This window comes from Carettochelys insculpta, chromosome 3, assembly GCF_033958435.1.
Source record: "Carettochelys insculpta isolate YL-2023 chromosome 3, ASM3395843v1, whole genome shotgun sequence".
NCBI lineage: Eukaryota > Metazoa > Chordata > Testudines > Carettochelyidae > Carettochelys > Carettochelys insculpta.
In genome coordinates, this window is record NC_134139.1 from 85,707,696 (window position 1) to 85,730,689 (window position 22,994).

A 22,994-nucleotide genomic window follows, 5' to 3' on the forward strand; every position below is an offset into this window, starting at 1 on the left:
GCTTAAAAAGATTAACTTGAGTCAGTGCTGGATAATGGAGATGCTTGTTCCTCTGATGGGATATTGTTGGCAACTTCTTGAAATGACTGAGAAAATGACATTCCTTGTCACATTGTAATTAATTGGTTTTCCACTGCAATGCAGCATGGAAAGCTGATTTCAGCTCAACTTTGTTGAAAACAATAGCTGGTATTTGCAAGTTGCAGTTCCAATTATTTCACAGCTCACTGCTTTTAACAACTAGTACACCAAGTTTCCAGGACTACCTGATGAAATTAACTAGATAAGATAATGCACTGTCACTATTTATTTCTTTTTTTTTTTTTAATATTATCTTCCATTTCAGCTCTCAAACCAAAGCATGAAAACCAGGACTACTATTCTTTCAAAACCTAAAGTAATCCATGTTTTGTTTCAAACTGAAGTGCTCCGTGACACACTTAGCTCCATCAGAGGAGAGATATGATCCTTAGCAGGTTTTCATGACACACCCACCTTGTTCTCAAAATAAGCCAGCCAATTGTGTATTTTGCTCTGACCACACTAACACAAAGGAACTAACCACAGAATTTGAGAGAGGCACTATAAAGAGAAAGCACCATTCAGAACAGACATTTACCCCAAATGCCACCAGAGATTAAAAAACCTAAATAGCGACTAAACTTGAATTATTTTTAAATTGACAAATATAATTTGCAGTAAAGCATCCTTCAGATATAGATCTTATTTCAATACCTTTAAAAGTGTTAAGCTGTTCCCCCTCTTTTATTTAGAAGACATCATTCTAGCATAAATCAAATTTACCCGTCTCATAAGGAAGAGTGAAACTGATAACAGGAGAGCTGCTACATTTACAAATTAAACAGATTACATTTTTCTCCACTAACTATTCAGTTGCAACAACTGAATGTGTAACTTAAACAAAGCAGGTTCGAAGTCTTCAAATAGGAATTTCAAGTTAACAGCGTAACTATGACTCAAGTTAACCCCTAATATCAACACAGATAAGATTACTATTAGTAGCCAAATAACTATCAAACTTACAAGGAACCAGTTGCAATATTTGCAAGTTGAATTAGAACACACCATATTATGATTTTACTTTTGACGGTTTACCAGCTGATACTACTACTACTACTACTACTACACTAACAATTGACAAGCATTTTTATTAAAATTTTAAAGATAATTTAAAAATGTCAATACTCTAAGCTGCAGACAGAGCAAAATACATCAAAACTAAACAGATATTCAAGTCAATGTATTGTACCATCTACAGCTTGATCCCACATGCCTTTTACAGGCCTTGAATAATTATACTGTAACTGATGATGCCAGAGCACACAAAAGAAGCAAATCAAACACGTGTGTTAGTTTTATTGTCAATAAAATGGTAAAATGAGAGAAAAGAAAAAAGAACAAGTGAGACAAATTGGAAGAATTAAACTATAAACAACACTGATCCCCCAAAATGTTAAGTCAATACATGTAAAGGATTAACAACTTAAATTCACCCCCATAATCATAATTTGTGAAGTTAATATTTAAGATCAACAGAAATAGTTTCACAATTTCCAGAGTCTGGAGAAAAGCTTCGTAAAAATCAACAAATGTTAAACAGGTACCTAGATCTATAAGAATTTTTTTTTTAAATAATCAAACATTAACACAAACGAGGTAACAGCAATTTTTAAAACATGCATTTTAACCCAAATGCATTCCTTTAATATAAAAAAGCTATACATTATAAACTGCTTATATGACAGTTAACCTTTAAAACGTCAACTTCCAAACTAAGTCATTTTCATATTCCGATACCCAGAGATGAGCAAGGTGGTGCTCACACTGCTGCAATTCTATTGCCTCCTTTAGACTTCTCTAAATTTTACTTCATGGGTTTTTTGATTAGGAAGATGGACATGTATTAATTTCAAACTACTGAGTTTAAAAGCTAGTTTGCTATTTTAATCAGTTTTTGAAAGATTGACTATTTTTTAAAGGATTATTAACCAGTACAATATGCTGAACACTTAGTTTTAGAAGGGCAGATTAACTTTACACTTAAGTCATTTACCCAAAGACTGGACCACATGTGTATTCAAATGTAAATTTAGTAGCTCTGCTATGAAAAAAATTGATTATTTGTAAGAAACCTCTCACGTTATTTCAAAAACAAAGCATGCTTTTTGCAGTAAGTTACAAAGTATACGAAACATTTCTTTTGAGGGTAAATAAATTTTGTTTAGTCTCTCTACTCTATTTATGGTACAATCACACTCACATTTATAAGTGACTAATATTTACCTTCCTATCTGCAGTATTAAGAAAACAATTAGCTTCAAGGCTTGGAAATTATCCAAGTTTCATTACTAGTCATACTCATTCCTAAGTATTTTATGATATTACGCCATCCTCCATCTAGAGTATTGCCACTACGTAATATAAACTACTGGTTAGGAGTTATACTATTCATTAGAAAATAAAGAGTCTAAGGTGTTTCAATAGAAACAAGAGAGCCTCTGTAAGTTTTGTCAGGAAATGAATATACCAAATTAATAATGTTTTTATATGTATTTAATATCAAGGACACATGCTAAAACATTTTTAAAAAAAAATCTTTTCCATGGATCTGTCCTCCTGATTACCATAAAATGTATTTTAGGCACAGAACAGCTGATCAGACATTTCAGCAGACAAACTGCTCAATTCAGACAGATATACAGCACTCAATCTAGCAAAATCAGAAAAGCGATTCTGAAGTGAGAATGCAATTTACCCTGCAGACTTAGAGTTAACAGAATTAGTGACAAGGATCATAGAGATAGCCCTGTTAATCTGTATCTGTAAAAACAATGAGTCCTCTGGCACTTTAAGGACTAAGATTTATTTGGGCATAAGCTTTCATGGACAAAAACGTACTTCATCTGATGCAAATATCGGAAATTACAGAGAAAGGCATAAATATGTGATAATTAGTAATAGTTCAGGACTACAGAAATAAATAAATCTGCAGCCTCCAATAAATTACCACACTAACTAGGATCGCTGAAGGCATACATATTAAACACCTGATTCCATTGGGGGCTCTTGCGCTGCAACTCTGATGTTTATCTACAGACCAAGGCCTACTCTACATTAGAAAATTACGTCAATGTGGCTGTCACTGAGGACTGTTAATCCACCCTTGAATGACTCAGTTAAACCAATCTAACCTCCAATATGGACAACACTAGGTCAATGGGAGAACCCTCCCTTCGGTTTAGCTGTCATGAGTTGGAATTGGATTATTTACACGAGAAGCCCTCCCATCAATGAAGGCAAAACCTTCAGGGAGGGCAAGTCCATACTACCACCATGTTAATACAACTTACATAACTGGTATCTGAAAAAAGCTTCCTCAACCCCCAAGCAAGTTTTACACTGTTCACATTGGCCCGAGAAGACACTGTTCTGCTGACTTAGTTTCTGCTTCTCGCTGAAGTGGTATAATTATGCTGACAGTAGAGCACTCGCCCATCAGCGTAGCACATATTTACAAAACGCACTACAGTAGCATTACTGCACCATAGACTTACCCTGTAGCACACCTACTATGGTTCAATTGTACCACTGTAGAATTCTACATGTAGGCAAGCCCATGGTAAATCTATTGTGTACAGAACCAATCAGAACTAATTTGAAACATCTGTAAACATCTTATAAGGGTCTAAGACAGTGGCTTCCAACCTTTTCAGTAACACAGCACACTTCAATGGAAAAAATCCACCGCACACCCACTTTTTTCAGCTGAACTGATTGCTCATAAATGTCACATTTATTTACATTTGCTATGGTTAGTGTTAGACAGGTTTGCAACACAATAGTGCATACCACAAGCTACACAAGGATCAAATGCATTAATATTTCAAATCCAAGACAGAATACATTGTGTTAGGCAGCAAGCACAGCCACATTTTCAAAATCTGCTCAACCCCATGCTAGGGATGTTGAGTCAACAAGGAACAACAAAGCAGGCTTCACTCCCCACCAGCATGCTGGAGCCAGAACATGGCCTTTAAACTACATCCTGGCTCCAACAGGCTCTTGTCCTCCACCACCTCTCCTTGCCATCACAAGGAGTGGGGCAAGGCCCCCAAACAGCTCATCTGGGTTCGGGAAGCAGCATTTCAGCTGCTTCCCAGCACAAACAAGGTCCTGTTGGGTCCATCAATTTCCCCCGCTGTGACTCTGCAAAAAGCCACAGCAAGGGGAAATTGACAAAATTTTATGGCAAACTTGGACAGTTCTCAGGGCACACTGGTTGAAAGCCACTGGTCTAAGACACTCCCCAAGGCATGCAGGTAGCACACAACCTTAATTGCAAATATTTGAAATTATCAGTGCATGACAAATATATTAAGGTCTTCTATACAAAGTTATACACTGACTAACAGCAAAAATCATCTTTAATATTCACTGAATAAAACAGAAGAACTTTGGTGTGTAGCAAAATCAAGGAACCTCATCACCTATTTTTGTTAGTTTCCTTCTATATATCCTCTCATGCAATGTCAGGAGCAGCAAATGTAGTTTTACATGTAGACTAAATCTACTTGGGCTCAAGACTTTCATTTTTCTCTATTCACTTGTGGCTTTACCGCATAACTCAGAAATACAATAAACTCAGATATAAAGAGTTAAACTTGAGAAAATTAACCTTGAAGCAAAAACTGAAACACTCTTACTTCCAAATTAATATCTGCTTCTGCACAATAAATCCATTGACCTGTAAGCTTACTGAAAACAATTAAGATATTTAATTTAACTTCAGGTATCTGCCTCAGGAATGTAGCCACTCTCAGTCCCAAATACATCTGGTGTTCAAAAATCCTGTTCCGTATTGTATGATTCTGTTGTCCATTTACCAGTCTAATATAAACACGTCACTAAAATTCTTTGACGTATGAAAGGACATGTTTTCTACTCAACCAAGCACAGGACTGCAGCTACTCCTCACTTAATTACCCTGCATATAGCTAAATATCAGCTGCCATCCCTAAGACTGTGGCCTTAACAGTGGGCTGTAGTGGCTACCTACCGCAGAACCCACTTCTGTCCAATTCATCATCGTCAGCTTTCTTGCTGACACTTTTCAGGGCTGCCCGGGTGATAAATCGCTCTGTTATTCACCCTATGTTAATCTGAGGCTGATGCAAGTGTACCTGTCTGACTGAAGACACTTAGCAATATTAAAACTCTGAACTACCAAGTAGACCCAACGTGCATTAAACCTCCCATTTGGAACCAACAAGTTTCCTCATGAATAGATCTGAGTAAAACACAGTTAGTAAATCAATAGGCACTATCTTTATGTACCCCATTATCTGTATAGCTGATCCACTGTTCTTTGGTTCCCTAGAAGCTACACTGAATGATAAGCAACTGGAAACATTGCAATAACTACGGAATTTAATCTAAATTAACCCTTGATCGCTGCGGAACACCCATCCGAAAATTATTTCATTTGAAGGCTTGATTATTTAGGGAGCATACACATACACTGCTTCTCTGCAGGGAGAGTTGGTTGTTTTACCTCATAAATGCTACATTCTTTTAATGAATAGCCCTACCTGAAGAAAGCCATTGTCACACTTTTTATACTTCCACCAAGATGTCTTTAATTCTGGATTAAACCGCTGTAAATATTTCAATTAACATTCTTTTTCAATCATCATTCCAAAAATGATTTATGCTTCAGTAGCTGGCCACAAGAGAAAGCCTATCCATGAGGGGGAAAGCAACAAAAATATTATATGCTGTATGAAGACTTATTTTCTTATGAGAAAAAATGATTTAAAAAATGCTATTACTACTACTGTCACTCATTCATGGTATTTCCCAAAAACACTACCATGGGATAACTGAGCACAGTAAACAATTGTGTGTGTGAAATAAACAGTCACAAAAAAAATCTTGCCTTCTCTCTGGGTCAAATCCAGCTTTGAGATATTTATATGCAAGTTCAACTGTCTTCCAAATCATACTGTATTCTTAAATTAAATAATTAATTTAGCTTATCTTCAGAATGGGGCCAAAAAACTTGATTAGTTTTGAAAGAGAAATAGATTGATTCATGAGTGCAATTATATAACATGATTGTTGATTATCATGATTGGGCACAGGACTCCACCTTGAGGCTCAATCACAGTTTATGCCTCAGATTCCTAAAGCTCGTTCTCCAAGGTTTCAGCCAGGTTCAGGAAGGAATTCCTCCCATAATGTATTCTGTGAAAAATTTTAGCATTTTCTTCCTCTGAAGCATGGGGAATAGTCACAGCGGGGAGACAGGACATGGGGCAAGGTGGCCAGGGCTCTTAGGTGGCACTGAGCATTCTCTCTTAGGAACCTGGCTGGCTGTGGCTCACATCCTCAAGGTCTAAATGACATCTGTATGCAAGGTAAGGAAAGAATTTTTCCCCTGAAGGTCGACACAGTGGGTGGGTGGGTGGGGTCATCCACTAAGATTATGTGGACCTATCTCACAATCATTTCCTTGGGATTGAAGGTACCCCAAAACTGATTCATGTTGACCTGTCTTCATCTATGGCACACAACAGTCTAGTCTCCTGAGGACTAGAATACCTGTAATCTCATTTTGATTGTTGGGTTTAGGGCACAGATGTTTATGATCTGTGACATACAGGAGGTCAGACGAAATGGAAGTGTTCCCTTCTGACCTTAAAATTTTTGACTAACCTGAGCCAATATTTTACAAAGCTCCTTTTACACAATTTTTCAAATATCACTTTGACAATCAAGTCTGTTAATCAAGCGTTCGATGAAGACATTAATAAAAGACTCCTCACTAAAAGTCACGCAAATAAGTCAGAATTTCCAAAAACACAAGTAACTTAGAAGAATAAGTCTCACTGACTAAGACCTCATTCAGGCTACATCTAGATTACCGGGATTTGTCGAAATAAGTTTTGTCAGAAGATATCTTACAATAAAAACTTCTGTCGACAGATCACAGCCGAACTGCTAAACACATCACTCTACTGACAAAACTGCCAACCTGAAGCACAGGAGACAGGACTTCCCAGTATCCTGTCTGTCAACAAGAGGGTCCCCTGGAACATCCAGACTGGCTTTCTGTTGAAAGATCTGTTGTTCCTTGTGGGAAGTGGGGTACAGCTGTCAAAAACAGTGCTGCATTCTTTCAACTTACTGTCGGCAGAACACCTTGGGAATCTGGACACTCCAGGGGTTGTGTCAGCAAAACGGCCATTTTGCCAAGAAAACCCTGTAATGTAGACATCACCTCAGAGAAAGATGAGAAAAGATCACTCAATCCATCACTCAGGCACAAGATTGCCTGGTTACATCAGGGTGAAAACTGTTTATACCACTTGCTGGTGGTGGAATTATTTTATCGGCAAAAGTGCCAAAACAGCAGCTACACGGCTAACTTTTAGCTATGTGGCTATAACAACACATCCATGTCACTAAAACCTACATAGCATAGACAAAGACTAAGGCTAAAAAATTAACTGAAGTAAACTGAAGTTGGTACACTCCAGTGAGAAATTAACTCTGGACAAAATAAGCAGAGGGAATTTTTTTTTACCAAGTTTTTTTCCATGCATCTAAACCAAACTAACCTGAAATACAGCACCCCGGTTACAGTTTAGACTTTCTGCAAGAACTGTGCAGTGCCTTTACATGTCAAGATTTAAAGGCAATTAGATTAAAAGCAATTAACCCATAATTTACATAAGCACTAAACAAGATGCCACCACCTAAAAAGAGTTGATCACCACCACAAACGCAAGCACTACGTAATGCAGCCACTTGGTTTGTTTTCGTATGACTTTATCCCTTGCTGCCAACCAAAAATTTGTTAAACAAAATGTAATATGACACGAATATCTCCTTTGAAGAAACCCCTCACTCAGATACTAGACACACATGGGCTGCTGTACTTCAATAAGAAAGCGCATGGCTGGGGAAAGGAGAATAAAGTTTCCAAAAAAAACAAAGGTAAGCTGACTCCATGATAATGTGTTTAATGCAGGCTGAGAAATCAAGAGAAAAGGACACCGTTTAAGAAATGGAAGACTTAAACAATGACGTTTCCAGCAAATTTTCAAACACTGAATGCTAACAGATCTAAGAAATGGGATCATCCATTTGAAACTAAACTGAGAAACAAAATAAATACTATTAACACCTGTTGGCAACCTCAGATGCAAATGACCAAACACACAGGAAGAGCAGATGAACCTCTTAACCCAGAAAAAGTCCACACAGAAAAGGGATAAAATGTATAGAAATGTTCAGCTCTGCTGACATAGTACTTGTTCTGTTGATAAATGGGATACTCAAGTCCTTGGGGCTCTCCATATAGAATTTCTGCAGAAATAAGGTGTCTCAGTGGTTTGAGCATTGGCCTGCTACACCCAGGATTGTGAGTTCAATCTTTGAGGGGGGCCATTGAGGGATCTGGGGCAAGTAGATTTAAAAAAAAAAAAAAAGTGTCAAACATGCAGCAAAACTTTCATAATTTATTTTCCTAGATGGTTCCTGATTATGTTGTACTTGTAAATTAAAATTAAGGACAGCACTTCCTAGAAAAGAAATATGAGATCACAAGTACACAGGTTACGTCTACACTAGAGCCATCTGTCTACAGAAGTTACTGTTAGAAGAGACATTCTGGCAAAACTTCTGTTGACAGATCACGTCTGCACATACAAATGGATCTATCTTTTGATCCATTATGTCAATAAAAGGGGTCCCCAGAGCATCTACACTGCTTTTTTGTCGACAGCTTGTTGACAAAATGCACAATGCGTGTAGCTGCTCCTTGAGTTTTGTTGACAAAACTCTCTAGCATAGACACAGCCACAGTTCCTAGAACATGCCATTGTAAAGTACAGAAATCCTGCCCTAATTCATTAGAATGGAATAAAATATCAACATTCAATCACTGTTTCTACTTCCAAGAAAGGTGTGAGATTTTCAAAAGGCCCTAGATTGGGAGAATGAATCCCATTGGCTTTCAACAGAATTCAAGCTCCTAAATGCATCTACACACTGAAAACACCACCCTATCAGACTTAAAATAGAGGTTTATTCACACAAAGTTTAGTGCTTACTGCGTAACTGTTGCATAAAGTTATAAACCTGTTATGCTATCCCTTTCTGTGCAAAATTTTTCTCAATATATGTGGTGAGAACAAGCCACACCTATAAAATTGGAATTTTATTACCTCACCCAAATGCAGACACTAAAACCTGTTAAAGAACTATGGACTACCTAAAGCTGGAATTTCAAGTTCTAAAGCCACATGAGAAATGTCTTCTACCATAACTGGTCAATCTAGAGACATGTACTAAAAACAGAGTATGTAAACTCACACCATTTAATCTGAACTGGGATATCAGGATGATCAAGAGCCAGAGCAGTTTGACTACAAAGCAGGTAACAATAGGGCAGACCAATAGCTCTGCTGTAGTAAAAGTTGAGCATCGCCTTCTGTTTAAGGTTACCAGGGTCACTTTGCTCGTTTAATTACAATTATATTGGAAAAAAATCACGATTTAAAAGCTGTTCACTTCTATCAAAAATCATGAATTAAAAAAAAGCAACAGCAAACTCCTCAGTCACATATTTCAGTAGTAAAGATTGTTTAACTCAAGCCATTCACAACAAAAACATCTTGACTGCCAATGAACAAGATTTCATTCTAACTTATTAATTATTGCTCCCTTCTACTTACCAAAAAAATGCTCCAATGACAGAGTAATTCAGTATATCCAATGAACTATGGCGTTAACCTGAACTGGATTTTATACCATCTATTTTACTGGTTTAACAGGTTTTCTAAGCACAAGTTGAGCTGCTATAGTCCGGCACACTCACATCCATCAATATCCGTGATCAGGCATGCTTTTAGTTAGCTGAATATCCACTTACATGGTTGTGGACAAGTTTCTCATGGTCCCTTAAAGTTTATTTAATCACCAAGCCCTGGCTCTCAATGTTCTGTGCTGTTCTTGGCTCCAATTTACCTCTACATCAATGGTTCCCAACCTACTCACTAATGCAGACTCCCAATTACTACCCCCAACCCATTTGCAGACCCCCAAAGCTAATTCTAGCTGCTATGTACATGTCATTAAATGAAAAAGGAAACTACAACATAGATTTTCTGACAGCAATTAATTACATTGCTGGAAGATATTTAATTAAAAAAAAAAAAAGATGGTAACTTTCCAATTTATTTAGAACTTATTTTTTATATCCATTTTATCTTCCCTACCTCTCCAAGTCCCTACAGTAACCTCGCAGACTTCAGGCTGGGAAACACTGTTCTAAATGCCTTTTAAGTAACCAGTAAGCACTGGAAGTGTTGGTAATGCTACTGGAAAATATGGACCAGCAAATTTGGCACCAGTGAGGTCCTGAGGCTGCTGGACTGAAGAGGTTTGAGAACTGCAACAAACTTCAGAATGCAAGGAATATTTTGGTATTTGCAGTCCTGAACAAAACACACTTCTCAATAAGAAGCTTCTAAATTATGTTCAAATGAAAAAAAATGAATGGGAAAATTTTATTTATTCAACACTCCTGATAAGTTTTTTTACATCTTCACAGAATCAAAGTATAGTAAATCAGTTTCTGTGGCAGACTCTTGATGTGTTTCAATCAATTCACCTGTCGAAATAGCCCAGTAGTTAGACAGCTTAATACAGGTCATCTCTTGTCAGACACATATGAGACGAGCAGTTATTTTCTAATGGTCTCCGAAATTAAAATGCTTTTTAAAAAAGCAGATCACATTCCTGTTTTATAGTTCTCATTTTAAAGTGCGTTCTCATTCATGGGGCAAGATTATTTTAACAGGGATCAGGATTGGAAAAGAATATTTGTCAAAAAATTAGTGAAATAGGATGAAAAATTTCTCATACCACTTCCCCTTGCTAATACACATTACCTACGGGACAATCACAGATTTTGCTTTGAAAACTTGACCTTTGGATTTTCTAACCATCCATGTCAGCCAATCACTTTTTGTAGTTATTGTATTCTGAAGAGCTGTTAGCATCTTGGAAAAAAATTATACACAAACACTTCTGTTGATTAATATTTATAGCATTTTTTCTCCATTAATTATGAGAACAGTTAACTACACTGCTTAATCTGATATACTCTTGTCCAATAGCTCCTTACCTGAAGGGATAGCATTTTATATCGCAACTAATCATTGTGCCTGTGTTCAGATGAAAGAATATGCAAACAAGAGACTAAGAAAGAAGCAATGCACACAAACCCAATGATAAAGAAAAATATTTAGCAGATTCATGGCTAGATTTTAAAGAAAAAGGAAAAGGGAAAATATATTCTTCAACAAAAGCTTTTTTTTTTTTTTTTGCCAAATTACCAGAATTACTGGCAGATTTTTTAAAGAGGTCTTCTGTTCTACTTATGTTTATAAAGGATTGTCATTCTTTCCACTGATAATGGAACATACGCAGTATGCTGTCAAATGCTTAGACAAAAAGAAACTTTCACCAACTCTGTTTTAATAATCTTGTACATAAACTTAGACACAAAAATTTCAGAAAAATTATTTTATAATTGCCTATTTCCTTTCAAACAACACAAAAACACACAATCACTGGTATTAATAGTTTGTCAAAACGTGAAAAATTATGTTTGTGAGGGGATTTTAAATTCATTATGCTTCCTTGAGAAACAACTTGTAGCCCCCAATAATTCAGGAGACTGCACGAATAAAATTTTCTTATTAAGAAGGCTAATGGGGTTTTTGTTTTGAGAAGTATTCTAACAGATTTCTAAAGGGAACAGGCAACACCATATTGTAACTTCAGATTTTTGAAACAGATTCTGGAGCTTTATTAGCTAGCTATGGCTAGGTATCATCTTATGAAGTGGAAATTTCCTACAAAAAGGATCTTCTGATTTGCCCCATGCTTTTACATACAGTTGCAGCACACCAAGTGCCTGAAAAGGCTCTAGTGGGCACTTCTGAGATTTATATAGAAAGCATTAAGGTTTTTGTTTCAGTTGTGTACTTCCTTAATGGCACAACATATACCCTCTTAATTGTATTTTAAAGTTAGTTTGGAGGAAATTCTGAGAAAATAAGTAATATTTAAGGCCTTGGTTCTACAAAGATTTTTTTTCTTGTACTTAACTTCACTATGCAACAAGTATCCTCATTTAAATCAGCAGAAATACTGGTGTACAAAGTTAACTGAATTATGTCAAAGAAAAGTATTTACAGACTTGGTACCCAATCCTGCACATCTTAGTCATTCAAGCAGTTTGGCCGATGCCAACCGGATCAAACTCATAAAAACTTGAGTATTTGGCCCTTTGTAGTTCAACTTTTATATGCCCTGTCTCGGAACCAGCGTAGGGAGCTAAGCTGACAGCAACATACATATAATTTAAGTCTTCATAAGTACGGAGGCATTTATTTGTCTAAATTTGTTCTAACTAGTGTTAGGCTGATGCAACAGGTTTTAAGTTTGTCTGAAACTACCGATTTCCAAAAGCAGACGAACCCCCCTCAAAATGCCCAATTCACCATTTCCTTTTGGAAATATGTACATAAATGCCAGTTTTTGAGTGGTCTGACCTTTCGTAATTCCCTCAATGTTACAGATGTTAAACAACTCTGCAGCAAAACTTTCAAACAGGGTATTCAGAGAAAAGAACAATACATAGAGACCTAAAATTCTTCATGAGCATTCACATGAATAGCCTCTGAAAGCCAAAAACTAGATGTTTGTATTACCAAAGACTATCAGAACCCTTGCTCTTTGTAGCAGCTTCAGGATTTCAAACATATGCTCTAAACAGCAAGCTCAATTCCTCTCAAAGTCAGGATTACTGCCAAAAATAGGGAAAAAAATTAACATCCATAGTTGAGTAGTCTCACTATTTAAATTTGTGCTTTTTATTGTTTCTAACAGTAAAAAGTCAGTTAAGAACTATTTTTTAATAAACCCAATACTTTTAGTTTTCAAATATATCTGAACTAAACTTCCATTTATTTTAAAATGTCTGTTTACAGAATTCAGAATCATTCATTCCTAAATGCAAGAGTACAAGAAGCAAAATACAACTTGTTTTGTGAAAGACGTCATATTAAAATGGAGAAAGCAAAAAATTAAGCTGTCAAAAAATCACACTATAGGTTCCTTTAAACATTAAAATATTTCATAATTTAGAAATGAAGATGTAATGTAATAAATTCAAGTCCCATTTGATTGTACAAACAATTACAGGAAATATATCCTATCTGACATTCAGGAACTGCCCCCCCCCCCATCCCCCAAACAGGTTTGCACTAGGCTGATAAAAACAGTCTGACTTCCCATTTAGCTTGATGTTCATTTTAAACATCCTTGTTTTGAGATTAACAATTCTTTTACGGGAGTCAAAAAGGCTACAACTTCAGAAATTCTTGTAAGCAAAGCAGAAAGCCAAACCTTCACGTTTTACAGTGAAGCTCTGTTTTTTAAAGAAAGCCCACATTTGTAAGCCCCACTATCAACCTTTATGAACTATATTAAACTGGGAAAAGTGGCCCTCAACATTCAGAACAAGGTATCAATATCCTCAAAGATCAATCTTCAGAAAAACATACAGAAAGTTAAACTGTTTTGGAAAATGAAGTTCACAATACAATGGGTGTTTTGCAAGTCACTTCATTAGTTAAATGCTCTAACAGCTAAAGAGAGTAAAAATAGTAACAAATGCCCCAGACAATAACCAACAACGGTTTAATTTCAGCTTCTGATTTAACACAGGAACTACAAGATCACATGCACTTCCATTTGTTGTCACTAATATGAGTGTGAAAATAAAAAAATCTCAGAACAAAAGTTCTATAGTTCATTTATAAGAAAAGAAAATTAGTTTTGCCTGGAGATTAACGTTTTTAAATCAATGCTGTTTTAAACACTTTTGGCACTACTTTTATTAGAATGGTAGAGGATAAAGGAGACGCAGTTGCTAATCCTTTGGAAATACTATGCCCCAAAAGCACATACTACAGAATCTATACAACAGGTCATATTTACAGCATATGCACTGCAAATTTCATGTTTTTTTCAAATAAAGATATCCTAGAATGGAAACCACCAGTATTATAAAACAGAAAATGTGATTTAATGAAAAGCAAACTGAATATTTTTCATCAGCAGAAGAAATTTAAACTTCCTTTTTTCTTCACTTTTCTAAGCTTGCCTTCCTAAAAGCTAAATATTTCATATTTGATAGTTACTATAAATCTTAAATTTACTGTAAATTAAATACTCCAAGTGCTCAAAATTAAACCCTGAGTGTCTGAAAAATATAAACAAATAAGATAAATCCAACAGTGTATCTGGTTGAAAATATTTAAGTTGCTCTTTTTGTTGCAAGGAATTGTGCAGAATTTCCTCCTAGCCCATTGCGATTTGTGTGTAAAAAGTTGGATAAACTTTTCTAAGATACATGTTTGTTTATAAAACTTCTCACACTAACTGCATATCGTAATTGGATATAGAACTATTCTCCTTAAGCATATCCTCAAATGCAATTCTCAACTGTCTTCTACTAAAGTTGCTAATTTCAGTATCAAGGTTAGTAAAGATCTTACAAATCTGTTCTCATCTACCTCACACACACAAAAAAAAAATAACTGGCGCCCCTTAGTGTTCACATTATGAAATCTTCACTGTATTTACAAGCAACTTTTTTTTTTTTTTTGACATTCCAGAAAGTTTTCTGCCTCCACAATTCTTCTTCCAAAACACCAACGCAATCAAGAAAAAGCAGGAAGACTTAAAGGAGCAGTAGAATGCTTCCTGCTATTCAGAAACATAAAAAATGAGCAGTTTGGAAAAAACGTGGAAAAGAGCTTGAGTGTTGAATGTTCAGCAACATTTTTAAACATCCAACTCACATGCATTATTTTGGACTTGGCAAACTTTGCTAAAAGAACAGATTTCCAGGGCTTCCAGAATTCAATCACCTTCGAAAGATGCAGTGACCTCATGTATTCGTCCTTTCAATGCCTTTTTGAAATGGGAGATGTTTCTCTCTTTTGTTTTCATGACCAACAAACTTAGTCGGGCTCTACCTCCCCTTCCCCCCAGATCATATAACCCACAGAGTCTTCAGGAACTTAAAATCCATTGCCATGCTTCTTGGAAGTTCATTTATGGTTAAGTGTGTCTCCGTCCAAGTTCTTCTCGATTTTACATCTCCTGCTGTTGAAACGTTCTGAAGAATATTTTACATTGACAAGAGTTACATGTTCTGAATGTTTTTTCTTTTGATGACCACATTCATCCACTCCAGATTTATAAAAGCAATCCCCAATAAAAACTTTTCCAAGGAAATAGTTTACTAGAATCCAGCTCTACAAATTCCTGTTTTTCACCACAGTTATTTCCTTCAAAAGGCACAGTGTTCTGGATATGCCATTTTCCCATGCAATATGGCCACATTCTGATTTTTACATATTGTTTATTGAATGCTTTGTCCTAGCAAACATAAATAGTTCTTTTTTCCTCTTAAGTCAATTGCTTGACAAAAGTTTTCTTTCAAGTAAGAAGGAATTTGACTGCAGGCAAAAATTCTTCCCAATTCAGTTCTTAAAATGCTAGTTTGTGTTATACTCCCCAAAATCAAAAGTGAAGTTGTTCCCATTTTTTTCCATTTCTACACAGATTACAAACTAAACTATTTAATGGTATTTAACAAATTTTGATAATTTCCCACAAAATAAAGTGCTGGTACATTCAGTTGGTTACTATATTGTTTGTGCACTTACAATGAAAAGGGCACCCCAAATATAAGGAGCCTTAAAAAAACTAAACACAGGGAGACTCCAACTTCACTCCAATAAAGCATGGATAAAAGGTGCAGACAGAGAACGTTTAACGTCATTTTAAAATGATATCGTTGGTTTGTAAATATCTCGGTGAAAAGGGATCACTCACTGAGAGCGAGTGTGGCCCTGACTAAGCGGCCTCTCTGCACCTTTTGCAAGGAGTTGGGTGCGGGGCACAAAGAAAACGGCGCCCTGGCTGGAGGAAGCAGCGGACATTTGGCAGTAAAGAAGAATTTATTTCGTAATTCTTTTCAGCAACTATAATCACACGTAGGGATTTTTTACGTTAGTTTCTTTAAAAGGGAACGAGAACTGGGAGAAGAATTTGTTCCCTTCTCGCACACTGGGAAAATTTTAATTACTACTTTGTGACCAGTTTGGGGTGGGGTAATGCGGGGGCCCATGCAGGGCGGGGAGGGAGCTCAGTCAGTCCGGTGGTAGTCGTTCAAGTTGAAGCAGCTTCCAGAACAGCCAAATCCCGACACCAGACTCCCTTTCCTCACACCAGGCCCCAAAATGAGTCGATTGCCCCTCCACCCTCATAAAAGACGCCACCTATGGCCGGCCCTACTCTCCCTCCCATACTTTCCAGCGTGATCCAGTAGCCACACAGCTTGCAAACGACCTTCCCGTCCCCCTATTTCCCCCCCCAAACCACATTCCTCAGCGCCTTTCCCCTTCCTGTTCGCTCCCTCTCCTCCCTCCATAAGGTGATGGTTCCCCTTCCCCGTTTAGCAGAAGATATGCAGAAAACCGGGGGGGGGGGGTGACCACACACGGCGAGATCCCACCCCCCACCACCACAACACACACCCAACCCCTGCTGTTAGAGCAGGAACTAGGTACCCCAGTGGCCCTTTGTTGTATGGAGCCAGTCTGGAAACACCCAAGAGGAAAAGGAGCCAGGGATCAACCCACCCCTCCGGCTCTCGGGGCAGGAATGGAGGACGGAGACGGCTCCAGGGAGCAGCACGGAGGCCCGGGGAGGGGGGAGTGTTTTACCTTCGTCCAGCAGCCTCTCGAGGTGGTTGAAGATCCCGCAGAAGTTGGGGAGGCTGCTCATCAGTTTTTTGTCGTTCATCAGCTGCATCAGGTAATCGGGACTCGGCTTCGGCTTCTCCTTGGTTTCCATTTCCCCAACCATATTCCAATCGCGCCGAGCCCGCGAGCGCCCGCCGCGCAGCCCAACCACTGCACGGGGCGCCCGGCCGGATCCGGGCGGGGGCTCCCCGAGGAGGAAGAAGATTCAATCAGCGACAACCCAACCCCGCCGCCAGGTCCCGGGCGCAGGAAAGAGGAAACTCGGTCTCCCCCGGCTCCCCGGCTCCGTGCGCCCCCGGCCGGCCGGCGCTGTCCTCCAGGTTCCCCCTCCTCCCGCGCGCGCGCGCCGAGCCTGGGTCCTCTCCGCGGCGCTGCCCCCGTCGGCTCTCCGCGGCGAGGGAGGGAGGGGGGCGGGCGGGCGCTCTCTGCTGCTGCTTCCCGACGAGGAGCAGCCGCCGCCGCCGCTTGTTTCCTCCCGGCCGGTGCTGGGTCTGTGCCGCCGCCGCCGCCTCGCTGCGCCCGGTGTCCTCGCTGCCTCCCTCCCTCCAGCTGCCTGTGGCTGGTGAGTCTCAGCCCCGCCGCCGCCTCCTCACTTCTCCTCAGTTCGCTCCGGAGTTCGCCGGGGTCCAAGCTGCGCTGGTAGCAGCAGCGGCGGCGGCAGGGGAGGGGGCAGGACGCGGGGGGAGGGGAAGGGACACGCCGGGGGGAGGGGCAGGGGCGGGGCAGCCGTTAGTGAAGGAGCAGCGGCGGCGCCACTTGGCGGAGCCAACCCGCGCCTCGCTCGCGCTCTCGGGGCCCGTGGGGCGGGGGGCGCAGCTCCCTGGGGAAGCTCTGACGGGAATAGGGAGAGGCGGAGCCAGGAGGCCGCTCGGCGGCTCCCCCGCACGTGAAGCGCTACGTGCGGCGCACGCGGAGTGGCTCGCGCCGTGCCCCCCCCCCGCGCGCGGCCCCTGCTCGCCTCTTAGAGGCACGCATGAAAAACTCTTCAAAACAAACTCCTGTTACTTCACCCCCCGGCGGGGCGGGGCGGGGCCGAGTCACGTGCTCCTAAGGGAGGCGGGGGGGAAGCCCCGCCGAGGCGCATGCGCGACGGCGAGCCTCACGTTCGCTCGGCTTCCTGAGTGTCGTCGCCTGGTTGGCTAGCGCGCCGGCGCCGCCTCCCGCTGAGAGACGGGGCGGGAGACGCAGGGCGCGTGGTGCGTCATGAGGGCCGGCGGGCGTGGAGAGTAACGGGCGACGTTGGCGCCGGTGAGGCTCCGCAGCCTGTGGCTGCAACGGATCGCCGTGGCCGCTGACGCTGCTAGCGCCCGGCTTCCCCCGGGCGCGGAGCGGGCGGCCTGCGATCGCGGTGCGCTCAGCCGGGGACGGGCCCCGTGTGCCAGCGGCTGAAGGGAGCGAGAGGCCGGGGACGGAGGTAGTGAGAGTGGGGGCACCGGTCCCGTCCCGGCAGCGCACCCCGCTCCTGTGGCTCTTCCGGCGGATCAGCCCTGGCCGGTGTGGGCTGCACAGCTCACTGAGCTGGGTGCAGCGCTGCACGCCGAGGTACGGGCAGTTGACGAGACAGCCGTGCTCGGCCCGCTGGGCAGAGATCCTCCCGGTTGGCACCACCACGCAGCCGAGCAGGCTCCGCAATCCGTTTATGTTAATGTTAAGTTATAATAGCGTCGGGAAATAAAGGCGTCGTTTGTGATTTGTTCAGGCAGGAGTCAATGACTTGGGGTATGGCCGCCTTGCAAACTTGACCTAATGTAGATCAACACAGTCGTGAAGCATTTTAAGGACTAACAAAATTACGTATTTGGTGATGAGCTTTCCCTGAAGCAGACCCCCTTCTTCGGCTCCCATCTTTCTATCTCCAGCTCTGAAGGGGGTCTGCCCCCGGCAAGCTCATCACTTACTCAATTAGTTTTAAGCTTTGAAGTGCTACTTGACTGCTTGCTTGTTTTGAGAGAATACACTAACACAAAGAGTTACTAATTTAGGTCAGTTTAATTTTCAGCACTTCCTTGTTGTGATAGCCAAGCAGCTCATTTTTTGTCAGGGGTGCGTGTTCTCAGCAGGAGTGCTTAGGTGAAGTTTGAGGGGGTTTGGGGATCTGAGAGCCCAAGCACTCTCAGCTTTGTTCAGCTCCCTAAAAGAAACTTAGCTTCCCCCCCACATCACTTTATCAGAGAGGTAGCTATGTTAGTCTGTATACACAAAAAGAAGTCCTGGGGCACCTTATAGACTAAGAAGTCTCTTAGAGTATAAGCTTTTGTTAGCAAAGACCTACTGTCTATAAGGTGCCCCAGGACTACTTCTTTTCAGCCATGTTTCTGTATGGTGGGGCATAGGGAGAGAGGCTGCGTGTCTGATTGTGGGGGGGTAGCTGTTGGTTTCTTTGCAGTGGAGAGATTGAGTACAGGGAGGCAGATACGCTACAGGTAGCTGTCACCTTTGCTGGGGTGACAGCCCGAGCTGAATAGCTTCCTTATCAATTTCATGACTGAAAAGATAGAACAGTGAAATTGGCAAGAACGACAGTGCACAACCAGTGCAAATAACCCATAGCATCTACACTAAGTTGTCCTAACTCTATCCAACTTGAGCCCTGTGCATTTCATGGAGGTGGCATTGCTGTATGACATAGCTGTATGACATAGGTCATTTACATCAGTAAGGGTAAGGATGTAGCAAGTGTACCCACATAGTTAGGTTAAGATAAGCTGCCTTTTGTTCACTGAAGTTTACAGTGGAATAGGTTTCAGGTTTTTTAAATTGAAAATAGTCATTACTCATCTGTCAAGATTAACTTTTTTCATGACAATAGATGTATACAACATTGTGTGTTTCAAATCAGCAAGAGACCCTTAGTGGTGGATATTTACCCTGTTTGGGTATGTAAGCAACAGTATCACATACCCAAAACTGCCACTCATGGGCCGTGTCTACAGTAGTCCAAAACTTCGAAATGGCCATGCAAATGGCCACTTCAAAGGTTACTAACGAAGCGCTGAAATACCTAGTCAGTGCCTCATTAGAATGCTGGCAGCCGCAGCACATCGAAATTGATGCGGTTCATCCAGCTGGGGCTCCTTTTCGAAAGGACCCCGGCAACTTCAAAATCCCCGTATTCCTATTTGCTATTAGGAATAAGGGGATTTTGAAGTTGCTGAGGTCCTTTCGAAAAGGAGACCTGGCTGGGTGAGCCACGTCAATTTTGGCTGCCGGCATTCTAATGAAGCACTGAATATGTATTTCAGCACTTCATTAGTAAACTTCAAAATGGCCATTTTGAAGTTTTGGGCTAGTGTAGGTGTAGCCATGCTCCTGGTTTTCTTTGATTTTGTTCATCAAACATATGTACTTCTAGCCTATTTAGGATACTGTATAGTCTGCATTCTCTTTAATTACCAGAGGTCATTTGGTCACATGCCAGTTCAGAACTGAGGCTATAGTTCATGTGATTTGAAGCCACTTGATCTTTGACCATATACCTCACACAAGACCCAGGTTGGCAAGATTCCGCCCCCCCATCACTTGATTTACAAGTGAGATGAGGTATACTCTATATGAGGTTATGCATATCAATACTGTTGAGCAAAGATAAGGTTAAGTAAGGTATTACTGGCATATTACTTAATCAATATATTTTCTAGATATAAGACCATTGCTAAGACGCATACAATTTTAGTTTTGTTCCCAAAGAGGGAGTAGCAGTTTTATGAATGAATTTCTTAAATTAGGTTCTTACTCTTACATCAACAACCATGCTTTAAATGTTGCTGCAATGGAAAACACTGCCCTACGTGAACAGCAAGATTACAGGCTTATTTTTTTCATCTTGCTTTTTAATTTTTTTGCCTCTCTCAAATGTATGCAAGTAGATAACATCTTGATCAGAGTAGGTTTTAGGGATATGAAACAGAACAGGGTGTCACAAACAAGCCCCATAGAGGCTACATTTGTATTAAGAACAGTGAGCAAATAGGCACCCTCCTCTTTTTACATTAATAATTCACTGAATTGAAACTTTGTATCAAGTTTACGATTTTGAAGCACAAAGTAGAGGAAGCATAGAAGGATTAGTGCCAGCAACTCTGTAGTGCCCGGAGTGTCTTAACTATGTGATTTGAGGGGTAGTAGTGTTAGTCTGTAGCTTCACAAACAACGAGGCGGCATGTAACAGCTTAAAGAAACAAATTTGTCACAATGAGCTTTCATGGGTAAGAAAGTAGGCCTAATTAAAAAAAAAAATTGTTATCTTTAAGGTGCTACATGACTGCTTTTTTATGATCTGAAGGAATTACTACCAGTGTGAGAGAATAGTTCAGTCTCCATGAGCCAGTTGTTAGCATTTCTACTGTGACCATCCATGTAGCTAGACAAATGATTACAGAGATCCCCAAATTTCACATTACACAGATACATCATTAATTTACTTTTAATGTCTGTTGTACAGAGCATATGTATACAAAAAACTCTGTTGTGACTAATTCATAGCTTCCTAGCAGTACTGATAAAAATCAGCAGCCTAAAATAATCAAGTGATAATAATTCACAATCATATTCAGGAGCATACCCTCATCCCTGCCCAAAAACTAGCAGATGTATGGGTTTTGCAATGTGCCTGTAAGGTCAACAAATTTGGGCTCTTTCATAGTGGGAGATTGGATGAGTACATTTGAGTCCTAGGGCCCTCAATGACAATAGTCTTCTTGCTTTGTTGCAAAAGACAATTTAATGAGAGCATCACTGACTAACTCTGTGGCTGTCAAAAGGGCTCTTATGTAAGTTCCAGGCCATTTAGGGCCTTGTAGGCCACAACCAGAACCTTCGCCTCTACATGGACATGTCGGCAGCCAGTTCCTATCTAAAAGTGTTGATGTCTTGTGTGCACAGCAAGCAAGCTGGCACATTTTGCATAAACTCCTATACAAATGGTTTTAAAAGTTTAGCTTCCATAGGCCGTATGGCCATAGTCTTATTTTGAGGTAACAGGCCTAAACAGCACTAGCAAGCTCTATATCTGAAAGAAAAGGCCTGGCACAGATCATAAAAATCCAACTTGGTTACGGCTGTAATGGGATGACTGACAACAGCTGCAAGGGGCAGTGTTTAACAGCACTGCCAAGCTGCAAAGGCTGATAACTAATGCTAGATCACTCTTTCAGTCAGAAGGGTTGATATTACCTCAACTGTCCTTTCCAGCTGCTTCCCAGAGCCTGTCATCACCACCCTTCTGTTGTCTGAGTTCTGCTTCAGCCAACTCTTTGATTCATGTCCCAATGTCAGGAAGATGTTGGCTGAGGTACTGAGCCACATTGCTGTCAGAGTTAGATGAGACAGACATACCAGCCTTGGAGACATAAGCATACAAGGTATTGCATCCTTGGGTTGCCTACTAAACCTTCTAATGCTGTCATGTACACATTGAACAAGAGGTAAAACAGAAAAGTAGTCTGCAGCACCTGTAAGAAAAAGAGCTATTCTGCAATTACCCACAGTAATCACTCAGATGCAACATAAGTTGATAAATGGAAACCTCATTCACTTCTCCCTAAGTTATATAGGAGAATCAACATGTTATGGTCAACCGTATGGAAGCCAGTTTAATTGCATTAACACATTTTGATGGGCATCTGATTTTAATTTGTTTTAAAAGTTTCAGTCAAAAAAATCCATTCAGTCTCCATGCTGAAGTCTAGGCCCAGAATGACATAAGTCAAGAAGAAAAAAAAGGTACTTAGAGACACTTGTCAGTTGGCTCACTGCAACCTTTTTCATGGTCTGCCTTAGAATGAAAGGTGTGATACTGAAAGATAATTCACTGGATTCTCAAAATAATATAATGACAACTTGAGCCACACTTATGTTTCAGTCAGAACAAGAGGCACCCTGCTTTCGTTGAGAGAAATTGTAAGTCTCCACCAGCAAATGACCCAGTTCTTTCCCACTGGCCTTTACCAGCCAGGAAAAACACAGTTCTAAAACATAAGTGCTCTCAATATCTGTAAAATATGAATGAGCTCCATTGCCAGGAATTCTGGCAGAGAAGTCTGTATCTCTCCAAGA

At 40.4% G+C, this 22,994-nt stretch overlaps 1 protein-coding gene and 1 long non-coding RNA gene across 14 annotated transcripts in view; one reads left to right on the forward strand and one right to left on the reverse strand.

The window, feature by feature from the left end:
• The window catches only part of QKI (QKI, KH domain containing RNA binding), a 255,289-nt gene extending 237,427 nt beyond the window's left edge, over positions 1–17,862 (reverse strand). Inside the window, exon 1 of one of the 7 annotated variants that reach the window (XR_012645002.1) lies at positions 16,902–17,862. Coding sequence is in view for 5 of the 7 variants with exons in the window: in XM_074990274.1 (XP_074846375.1) it covers positions 16,902–17,043 (142 nt within the window). In the remaining 2 variants the exon portion in view is untranslated. The remainder of the gene's footprint in view (positions 1–16,901) is intronic. The other 6 variants (XR_012645003.1, XM_074990274.1, XM_074990269.1 and 3 more) reach the window with 6 other exon arrangements.
• LOC142011210 (uncharacterized) overlaps positions 16,712–22,994 on the forward strand; it is a 144,272-nt gene continuing 137,989 nt past the window's right edge. For 4 of the 7 annotated variants that reach the window (XR_012645006.1, XR_012645007.1, XR_012645005.1 and 1 more), the window contains exon 1: positions 17,374–17,502. This is a non-coding gene — a long non-coding RNA (uncharacterized LOC142011210). Of the gene's footprint in view, positions 16,993–17,363; positions 17,503–18,076; positions 18,483–22,994 lie in introns of those variants that run through there. The other 3 variants (XR_012645008.1, XR_012645010.1, XR_012645011.1) reach the window with 3 other exon arrangements.